We start from the raw sequence: 11,591 nt of genomic DNA, 5'->3' as shown, positions 1-11,591 counted from the left end.
ATACTATGCCTCTGAACGAGACGTCGACGAGACTGGTTCCATACGAGTTGCAAACGACGTGCATGATCAGATGCTGAAAGAAATGCATAGGTCTAATTGTCCCATCATAGGTAGACGAATGTTCGGTATGAAAGCGATGCATCTTTTTAACTCATTGCAGTCAAAAGATTCTCTTAATTCTGTTGGACATGACTCAAATACTTTTTTCAAGGCGGTTATTGAAAGCCGAGATCGTCGAGAATTGTCTTCAACTTGCCCCTGCGCTTACCTCTTCCCTTGTCAATAATTGATATTCTGCCTTTGTTTTGATTTTATTTGCTTGAATTAAACTTGCACAAGTATTTTCTCAATAGAAATCCTTATCATTATATTATCGTATCCTTATTTCAGGAGAATCTTCGAGTTTCTTCGTTCACACCCTTAATTATTACTGGCCTCGAGCCAGGTGTGGGATTCCAATGGGTTTTTCGATCTTTTGTGTTTCATTTCATTAATTTGCTCCACTAAAGTATCGGAATCTGAAGGATAAAAATCAACTGCAATTATTCAGTTCAGCTTTATGGAATCGACATCTGAGGTCAAAATTTAGCAAAGCGGTGCGCCTCCAACGCTCCTAGTACAAATTCACTTTCAAAACAACTGAAACTGGGGGATTTTATATTGAGTGATAGACAATCTTGTCGGGCCTGTCAGCTGCCGCATCAGCTGAGGCACCGCATATAAGCCTATAGTGATCGTTCTTTAGCCAATTGCGTTGTTTAACTGTTGATTCTATAACCACGAATTTAAAAAGGGCACTTGCAGACGTTTAAGTTCAATAACTTTAATCACGAAGTAGGTTAATACAATTAATCACAAATCGGTACAACAGAAGTTCATTTAGGACTATAGCTTATTGATTAAATAGTTCGGACACTGGACACGTAAAAGGCTAGCGTATCAGGCTGCTATAGTAATCTCTGTATTCGGCGCCACGTGTCTCTTCCAACTGATTCTCCGACTATCCTCCCAACAACCAACAGTTTCCGTTTTCTAATTTTACAACACAAAACAAGTCCAGATATTTAAGCTTAATGAAGAATGTGGAAAATGCTTTTTCCAACATAGCTCCCCTCCAAGTGTCGGATACGGCACTGAACAATCAACACAGAGCATGATATGACTTTACATTTTAAGCAACGTATCTGACTATTAACCTATTCTTTAAAATTATTATATATACAGATCATAAGACGAACAGTTTAATATTTTACATGTATGCCAACATTACAGTCTACGTAACATAGACGCGTATTTTCTATAAGCATCATTGTTTAGACATTCAAAAGTTGAACACTATTGCAAATATATAGATAATACATTTTTCCGGTCTATTCAAGTTTGCTACTCTTCGCTTCGGTCTAATTCATTCAACAGCGGTTACTAAAGATGGTCTCTATTCAGAAAGTATATTAGAGGCATTGTCATATATAATTTCACACGTTAAATATTAGCTTATTAATTCGATTGCTGAAGTTTACGATACTCTAGAGTTTGCTTTTGGACGTTTGGTAACTCTGGAACAGCACCTCTTGAACGCAGGGCTCTAATTGGCGTAGAATCCGTAGATGGCTGTAGTCCTGATAGTTCAGTGAGTATGTCGGACGCTTCACTGCGCCACAGCGTATCCGAGACCCCTGTCGCACTACCTGTACTCATCCTACGCAATGTCTCGAACCGTATTTCTCGACTTCGTCGCCTCCTCTCCGCTATAAATCTCCTTGATTCTCCTACTAAATCCTTAAACTCTCTCAAAGCTGTACACGCCAGCGAAAAGGATGTGTCGGTTGCTCTTGGTCGAACCTGGTTGTTCATCGTCAGGCTCGGCTGTCACTGCACCTACTAGTCCAGGAAAAATAAGGTTTGACCCGGAACAAATTGCAAAAGAAATGATTTTTTCACCAATGCTCCAGAAGGGCATTAGAAACAACATACTAAAAATCCTCTAAAATGCAAGTAGTGGAAGGGTGTCAAATTTAAGATTTAAAAAATAACCGCCGAATGACAATATAAGCCCAATAAGACATTTTAAAAATATGACCGACAGTTATTTTTGTGACTGTATGTATGTTTTCATGTAAGGGGTATTCACTAATAATAACTATAATTCATCCAAGGTGGTAGCAATCTAGTATTTGCAAAAACAGGCACCCATAAAGTGAAAAATTGTGATTATATAGGCATGTGGAATAATGCCTATGATATATACAGGCATGCACATGGAGTGTGTGTGTGATGCAGGGTGAGTGTGCGTGTCTATATCATAAATGGTGTGTTGCTTGTAGTAAGGGGGCAGCATTGTCTAGAGTCTAGACCCTCTGGTGTAAGTTTTTAGAACATGACCAGCAAGAGCCCAGTAGTTACGGTTCAGAGTACCAAGATTGGCGCAGAGAGGTGCGGGTTCGATCCCAGCTCTGTGCGCCAGTTTCTGGTCAGAATCGGCGAGGAGGCCGGGCGGTTAAGCACAGCAGAATTGTAGCAGTGAGTTGCGAGTTCGAGACCGCAAAATGCTGTGAATGTTCTNTTGTGAAGCATCTCTGTGCGGTTAGTTCCAGTACCATTTGATGTCCACTTTGTGATTCTTGCAGTGCATTAGGGCTAGAACCCCTAGTCTTTGCGGCTGGTCGTTGGCATCTCGGTGCGGTTAGTTCCCTTACCATTTGCTATTCATTTTGTTATTCGCAGCTGTGTATTAGGGCTCATACTGTGTGGTTTTTCGGCTGTTTGTACCCCTGAAATGTCAAACCTTTTTCCGCGAACTTTTGGATTAAGAAGAATAGCAAATTGTGCGCCTTGTATGAAGAAACTTTTATTTGCCTGAAGAATACCAGTATACTACGAAAACTTCATAGTGTTCATTACTCCTTTCCACAACGCAAGGGAATTTAGAGCCGGACCAAAGAGCGACTCTTTAGCCCTTGTGTTTAGGATCAGAACGAAAGTTTATACCAAGTCGGCACGCTACCCGTAAATATTTTGACTTCGCGGCGGTGTTTCCGGTTACACACGGCTTTCAGGATTTTCCCGCTACCTGCATGCGCTACCTGCGTATGCACCTTGTAAACAATATCGCCCATTAACATAAATGGCATTACTGGCACAAAAATTTTTTGTACAGATTTAACTATTATCCCTGAAACAATTTTTAACGAAGATTTATGTCCTTTAAATTGATTTATGCACGTTCTCTTCCACTCGCTTACATGTACATTATTTGTCATCCTTTCTTTCAAGCATCTTAATGCAAAACCATTATTTTGTATATCCTTAATACTAGAATGAGACAGTATACATTTAACTTTAACATCATGGACAAAATCAGAAAATCACTATTTGAAGCATATTCATCGTTGCTGTCGATCTCGGTATCAGGTAACACAGTAACTAAAAAAATTACTTGCAAAATTTACACACGGGGACTGTTCTACTTACATTATAGAAGAATAAGTCACTAACATTCCAACTTATTGTAACACAAAAAATTGTCGCCTTCATCTTGAGAAGAGCACTGACCATCTAAATCAGTGGTTCCCGAACTTTTTCAGGCTGGCACCCACTTTGGCTCCCCAGTGAATTTCTAGCGAAAACAAACGCCTCTTTCTTGATATTTAGTACGCTGCAGTTTTAAAAGAGAACAGTTTAATAGAGAGTTGCAGTTTAAAAGAGAGAAAACAGTTGCAGTTTAAAAGAGAGAGTTAAACACAAATGTATATTTCACAAATAGAACCCCATTTAGTAAACCAATATATTTTCTACAGTTTTAACTGTTTTAGCACTATAAATTCAAGACGGCTCGGACAAATTTACGGCCGGACTCGTGGCCGGTCTCGCAGCCGGTCTCACGGCCAATCTCCAAATTCAGTGACCAAGTAATATCTCCCAAACTAATGAACGCAGCTCGATAAAGCTCGGAACACGTATACATTAGGACCTAACGGTGATGTTTAGCTCGTGAAAAATTTTAATTTAACCTTCATTCGGGAGTTATAAATGGTGACACGGGCCGAATTTCGCAGTGATCAAAGAATTTCTTCCAAACTACTGAACAGATTCGAACGAAATTTTGAATATACATAGCTATCTACCAAACGGCGATTTTTAGCTCGTGAAAATTATTTCGAGTATGAGTCATGTTCTGAATGTGTTGTGTACAATTCGTCAAACAAACGTACGAACGTCCAACTTCGGCTTCGCGGACTGCCGCCCCCTACTGCCCCTTTCTTCCTCACCGCTCCTCCAGATATTTCCACCGCCGATAGCGAGGCGATATCGCACACTTTGGGAACCCCTGATCTAAATCATATAAATCTTCATTCCATTAAAAATTCCTGCGAATTAAAGTCGAAAATATTCACAATTAGTTGAAATATTAGCGTCAGCTTGAATTAACAGACGCTCTAATTGACGAAACTTGAGGTAGACGAATCAATTATGAAAGTAATGAGGAACATGTACTGTTGCTGGAGAGCTTTCAACATATACAGCTATCGCCAACGCGATAGTGAGAGAGCGAGACCAAGTCAAAGTGGTGACGGCCAGGCCATGGAGTTTTATTTGAAAACCCTAAGAACCTGATCATAGAAATCTAACGTTATGCCAATACAATGCTGACTATAAATGAAGTTGAACCGAATTAAAAAACTATAGCACGAGACCGATACAAAATTTGGGATTTCTTATAAGCTGCAAGTTTTGACACCGCTTCCCGCTGACGAAAAGTCAGAACTCGGTTCGAACTAGGACGGCTGTCTTCAGATTAAGTGCCCACTTTCAATTGACACAGATTCATGTAGACCGTAGAGGCTCATCAGCTCCTAGGCGACGATATACGACATTCGGGAGTTTTCAAATCCTCCAAAAATGAGATGATTATCTCCTCTCAAACCCGAAGTCCCTCCGTCACCGATGAGTATGGAGCATCTTCTTGGCACACTAGAGTTTTTTACCCCACTGAAGTCCTTCGATTCAGCGACAGCTCGCCGATTATTAGATTCCATGCGAACCATAAAGAGATAAATGAATCAGATGCCCACGTCCACCTGCAATAATCGAACACAAAGAATGGGTTTAACGCCCAACAAGTACCAAGAACCGTCACTGAAGAAACACCATCAGAATGACGGATGACGACATTTATGAAATTTATTCCAACAAGAGGAAAGGCATACGAACTGACAAAATTGAAACCCTATCCATAGGGGGTAAACAGGAGGCAACCATAGAAACTAAGTCATACGAGTATACAACTTCCTTACCCGCCACTCAAAAATGAGGCCAAGACATAATTCAGCAGAAATTCACGCAACACCAACTAGTGTGCAACGAGATGGATAGCACTCATAGCAGCTTGTGATATTCTGGGCCAGGTGCAAATAACCAATTAAAAAAATAAGGCACGCGATTCAATGGTCGCTTCAAACAATGATCAGTAAAAAAATGCCCAATGCAAAGGCAGCCCGCCTCGCCCGTTACCAACGGAACCCTGGGCAAACAAATGAAGCCTGAGTTGCGCAGCTAAAGTACTATTATTTCTACAAAATGTTTCCAGTGAGTTACGAAAAACTGTTCCATTTCAATTGCTTCGATTAGCTTTTAAGTTCGGTTGTCGTAGAGCCTGAAGTCGAAAATAAACATCACCTGCAAGGCAGAAGGTCAAAATAATTAAGAATCATTCCTCAGCCACAAGGACCGTGGGGTCTCAAGTGGCCTGTCCGTTTAACAGACATTAAGACATGGGTCTTTCCTCGACTGCAAAATAATTAGCGGGCCATCATTAAATAATTTACTACGTACAACTTATGAAATAATTTCTGATTAACGACGTCACGTACATATAAAACCAAAAGTCTTTCATTCTGGGTCCCGTTAAAAAAATAAAAAAACGCTGCTTTCTGTTACAGCGCGAAGTAACAAACATCGGAGGTCATTGGTCATAGTCTATAAACTTTCTGGCAGATTTTCATCAGGATGAAGTTTGAGCTTGATGTATCGCACTAATATAACAAAAATTCCACGACTGTGAAAGTTTTTCTTATCACGCAAATGTAAGAGCTATGAAAAATTTCGTGGGTCGCATCCGTAAGCCACAAATTTAAATCGGAAATTTGCCCATTAGTCAGCGCCAAGCGTCAGCATGCAATAACTACACTCAGTATCCACGCTTGAAGCCGTAAACTACGCTAGTACACCGTAATCATAATCCATCACAGTGAAACACGGATTGAAAATATAAACGCCGCAGTTCTTCAGCCATTACTTATAGCATACTAGCTCATAGCAAGCAGTACTGCATTCGGCCTCACCTTCTGAGCCTAATCTCTTCTAGCCTTACCACGCTGCTAGCTGCAATGACACACAACTTTTTTTGTAGCTAATGACTACCGGTACCTCTACTGCTCACTTGCCTCGCCTCTTTAACTACCGGCAGTCAATGGGGTTTGGTCAGGTCCGCTCAGGTTTGTTTTGGGTGGATGGTCCAGGATGGATGATGCAACGTGATTAGGTTATGCTGGATGCAACATGACCATGCTTACTTATCATGCTTAAGCGTTGGCTTCAAATATATGGCGCCATAGATTTAAAAAATTGACTACATAGGCGGCTATTTATATATGTGCATAAGTCAGTCAATAGCGCGACGTTGTTGTAATTGGGCGACAAAATCGCGTCGCACTAAAGCACTACATTCTCCGTGATTAGTTTATACACAATTGTGCGACATGCTTTTTAACACCAACCTCGTTAGGTTATGGTAGTAAAAAGGGTTAGTTTAAGGTTAGGACTAACCCTACAGCAGTGGTTCCCAAACTTTTTCAGGCTGGCGCCCCCTTTGGCTCCCCAGTGAATCTTTGGCGTCCCCCCCCGACAGACACGTATAAAAACAAACGCCTCTTTCTTGATATTTACTATGCTGCAGTTTTTAAAGTGAAAGGTTAAACACATGTGTGTATTCCACAGATAACCAATAGAACCCCATTTAGTAAACCAGAATATTTTTTTACAGTTTTAACTGTTTCAGCACTAGAAATTCAAGACGGCTCGGACAAATTTACGGCCGGACTCGTGGCCGGTCTCACGGCCGATCTCCAAATTCAGTGACAAAGGAATATCTCACAAACTAATGAACGCAGCTCGATAAAACTTGGAACACGTATTCATTAGGACCTAACGGTTTTGTTTTTCTCTATTCGGCGAATTAGGCTTTTGATAGGAATTGAAAACTCAAATATCAGGTTTCCAAGGGACATTTTATTTGGGGTCATGGGTTCGAACATTGGTGTAGTTTGGCAGAAGTTGTTCTTTAAAGCAGGTTTCATTGAAGACCAGAGAGTATATTTTATTGACAATTTTCTTATTGTTTTCTCAATTCGCCGGATTAGGCTTTTGATAGGAATTGAAAACTCAGGTTTCCAAAGGACATTTTATTATAATTTACGACGTTTCGAATAGCAACTACATTCATTATCAAGTAGGGGGAAGAGTTTTACAGCACTTGAATTTGAAATTTTGAAATGACATTAGTACAAACATAGGGTATTATGTATACAGATTGAAATCAAAACTGGAATTACGAGAAAAGTTTCAACGTCCTGACAAATCCGGTAGTTTGTAAATTAATAGCTGTAGACTCATGCTTGATGATGAGAGCCCCAGCTATCGCCAGTCTTGTGGCGTCTGGGCATCTCATGACAATTCTGGTGTGGGTCTCCAATATCGTGCGAGTGAGCGTCTCATTATGAGCCATTCTCATGTGGTTCTTCGGTCCTCCGGTCTGGAGGTGGCAGAAAAGTTCTGGAGAAGTCTACAACCTTCTTCGTGGCAGGAATATTTGCAAATAACATTTGTTTCTTGTAATGGGCCCGACTTTTTGCATGGATTATTTTCATTAATAAATTCTTGAGTTTCATGTTTTTATGTTCATGTTTTTTTTATGTTTTATATATATTATGTTTTCATAGCATATATATTATTTATATATACTTTTGCGTTCTTACCCACGGAGAGGTTATGAACTAAAATGTGAAGTTGAGGAATGCTGACCCTCAGCATTCGCCCCAAAAATACGTAACATCGAAAAAACTTAATTACTAAGCATCCGCTCCTTGACTTCAATAAGAGAATTGTAATGGGAACGGTACTCTTCTTCCGCTTCCTGTTCGTTCTCGTCAAGCCACTACTCAGTATCCGTGCAGACGCTCGAGAAATTGTCCAACTCCAAGTTTTCAAGATCGTTGTTCATCAGCTCGCTAATCAAGTCTTTTACTTTAACAATGAGAGCCTTAACTTCCTGTAGCGCACCTGCAAGCTTCTCCCTCTTTTCTTCATCTTTCTGGAATTCTTTTGCTTCGGTGACCATTCGCTCGACTTCTTGCTTCGGCAGTCGGCCTTTGTTGCAGCGGATGACGATCTCTTCGTTGCTGCCAGTGGCTGCGTCCTCAGTTGTCACTGTCAAAATTCCATTATTGTCGACAACGAAAGTTACCTCTATTATGGAGATACCTTTTTTAGCAGGTTGAATATTTTCCAAAGAGAATTCACCCAGCAAGTTGTTCTCGTCACTACTGAGTCGTTCTCCTTCGTACACTTTGATATCCACACCTGTCTGATAATCAACAGTAGTGACGAACTTCTTCTTCTTAATCGCAGGAAGTTTGGAGTTGCGTGGAATAATTCGGCTCATCAAGTTTCCAAGAACATTTATCCCAAGTGTCAATGGAGTGACATCTACGAACTTTATGTTCTCAATTGTCTTGCCACCTGATTTAGAAGCTGCGTGAATAGCAGCTCCGTGAGCGACAGTTTCATTGGGATTGACCGATTGATTGAGCTTGCTCATATTAAACTTCTTCTTAAGAAGCTCCTGCATAGGAAATCTGGTAGAGCCTCCAGTTAGAACAATCTCGTCGATGTCATCAACAGTCATTTTCGCCGACTTCAGAACTGCATCAACGGGCTCCATGATTTTCTTGTAGAGGTCAGAACACAGTTTCATCAGACAATCTCGATTGAGGGATGACTTGAAGTCATTGCCATCGAAAAGAGAATCTACAAGAATGGGTTCCTTCTTTGATGAAGAAAGACTTCTCTTGGCACGTTCACATGCAGTCCTGAGTTTACTCAGGGCCTTTGAATTGTCTTTAATATCCTTATTATATTTTACCTTGATTTCTTCAATGAAATGTTCCACCAAACGTTCATCGATGTCACGGCCGCCAAGATAGATTTCATCACTATTAGCTATGACTTCAAAATCATTTCCCGCAATTCTGAGTATAGTTATGTCGGAAGTACTGTCACCAAAATTAAACACCATAACGTTTTGCTTAGTGTTTTTCTTTTGATTGAAACCGCAAGCGATGGCGGCAGCTGTGGGCTCGTTGAGAAGAGACACGATGTTCAAACCAGCAATCTTACCCGCATCCATGGTCGCCTGGCGCTGGGAGTCGTTGAAGTAGGCAGGCACTGTAACTACGGCATCTTTGACGGGAGAACCGATGTATGTCTCGGCAACGGTTTTCATTTTTCCTAGAATCATTGCTGAGATCTCTTCGGGTGACAAATCTTTCGTCTCATTCTTGTATTCAACGCGAAATCTTGGATCTCCAGAAGAAGACTCCACAACATTGAACGGCCAAAGTTCTATACATTTTTGGACAATTCCGTCATCATATTTACGGCCCATGAGACGTTTGGCATCAAATATTGTGTTGGTAGCGTTGTGCACCGCCTGTGCTTTTGCAGCAACGCCGATGAGACGCTCTTCATCCGTAAATGCAACGCATGATGGGGTGATGCGGAGGCCCATGTCGTTGGCAATGACCTCCACGCGTCCATTGCGTACGACAGCCACGCACGAGTTGGTGGTGCCCAGGTCGATGCCTATCGCTGGTGTCTGGACGTCTGCCATCGTCTGAAAGTCAGAAATTTCCTAGAAATTCTTCAAAAGCACTTCTGAAATGCTAATGAAAATTTGAAGTAAAAACAAGGGCATGAATGGATTTCACTGAGCCCGGAAAATTCACAAGATATATTTGCCATCACAATGCATGAGTTCATGAGCGCTCTACATTTCTCAGTTTGGACGAATTTACAGGTTTAAGTGATGAAATATTCCTAATTAATAGTTTTATATTCTAATAAAGAGATAGTGAGTTTTCAATATTTTTGAGTGCAGTTTTGTACAAATATTTGGGATTTGATGAAATTTCATGACACCATTCATGTAAATAGTTTCTGAACAGCATTGAGGGTATAATTTTGTGGAATAAAAACTTGTCACAATTTCGTCAGCCCATAAGGAAACTATCATGTGAATTATACAAAAACTGGCTCAGAAGAGTTAAATTATCATCAATAACTACGATTAACTTTACAATGCAGTATTTTTTGTCTTTCGTGCAGCAGTACTGTAGCTGCTACTTTACTGCTGCTTTTCAGCGTTGATTTTCGACGCCGTAGAAATCATTTGGTCTTCGTCAACTGTTTGAAACATATTCAACTTCTCAGTGAAAACGTACAAGATTGTCCATCGGAGATTTAATGGTTCACTGGAACGTAGAGAAGGAAGTTACGGGAATTATTCTTTATGACCGTACAGTAATAAAATCACAGGTAGACATCGGCATCTGATATAAGTAATAAATTATAATTGTCGAAAGTTGATGTTCTATCTATCTATATTCTATGTCTAGTTGAATTGTCTATCAGTGTTAGTAATGGTAGGTACTGTGCAGTGTGGACAAATTTTGATAGACTTGCGAAAATAATCACAGATATACGAAATAATGAGTTTCACTCTTACCAGAGGCTTTAGAAACTGTTTCCGCAGATTCTACACACTCCTTCTCCTTGACCGTTTCTAGCCAACAATGCGGTGATGATCGATGAAATGCAACGACGAGCTTCAGTTGGGGCGATGATGGATGCCAAATACTACCACAATATATAATCCTGGTCAGTATTTTAATACTCAATTAAATACATGTATATGATAAGAGATGAAATAAACTTTACATATGCTACTACTTTTTAAATGCCGTTAGATTAACGCATAAACTAACAACTGTTAAGTGATTCTGTACTAGACGACGACGAAACTGGTCCCAAACGAGTCACGAACGCCGATCATGCACTCAAAGAAATGAGCGAGTCTTGATGTCGCACGTGAGTGAATCACGACAGAGATACTTTTCGATGCTCACTTCCGTATTATAACTCAACATTTAGTTTAAAATTTAATATGGCTAAAATTACGAGGGAACACTAAATAGCCCCAAGTCTACGGTATTTAGTGCCCAAATTTAACATGAAGTGCCCATAGAATGCAATATTGAAAGGTGTCAAATTCACTCTGCAGACGTCGATTACCATGACATCACCTAACATATTTTAACAGTTTGATTGTTATGCTGGAAGTTTTCATAAATGAAATTACAGACAATTTTTCAAAAAACATGAATTATAATGAAATTAGTAGTCATGGCCATTGCATCAATATATTACATACATTTATGGTTATTGGAAGTATAAATACCACGAATATATTGTGTAAG

The 11,591-nt window shown here is 40.1% G+C and overlaps 1 protein-coding gene across 1 annotated transcript; it reads right to left on the bottom strand.

Annotated features, from left to right (window-relative positions):
- Positions 1-8,004: 8,004 nt before the first annotated feature.
- On the bottom strand, positions 8,005-10,892 carry LOC108679479 (heat shock protein SSA2-like). The gene is made up of 2 exons (XM_047882373.1): positions 10,841-10,892; positions 8,005-9,949 (listed from the first exon to the last, which is right to left on the bottom strand). Exon 2 carries the CDS (start codon positions 9,944-9,946, stop codon positions 8,213-8,215), a length of 1,734 nt encoding a protein of 577 aa, XP_047738329.1. The 5' UTR covers positions 9,947-9,949; positions 10,841-10,892; the 3' UTR covers positions 8,005-8,212.
- Positions 10,893-11,591: the final 699 nt, after the last annotated feature.

The sequence above is a fragment of the Hyalella azteca genome, unplaced genomic scaffold (genome assembly GCF_000764305.2).
Source record: "Hyalella azteca isolate HAZT.00-mixed unplaced genomic scaffold, Hazt_2.0.2 contig10310, whole genome shotgun sequence".
Taxonomy (NCBI): domain Eukaryota; kingdom Metazoa; phylum Arthropoda; class Malacostraca; order Amphipoda; family Hyalellidae; genus Hyalella; species Hyalella azteca.
The sequence above is the reverse complement of the archived record's forward strand: the minus strand, read 5'-3'. Positions and strand labels throughout refer to the sequence as shown.

What these genes read in the sequence shown, in the direction of transcription:
- LOC108679479 (XM_047882373.1), bottom strand. Translation starts at nt 9,946, where the DNA reads ATGGCAGACGTCCAGACACCAGCGATAGGCATCGACCTGGGCACCACC.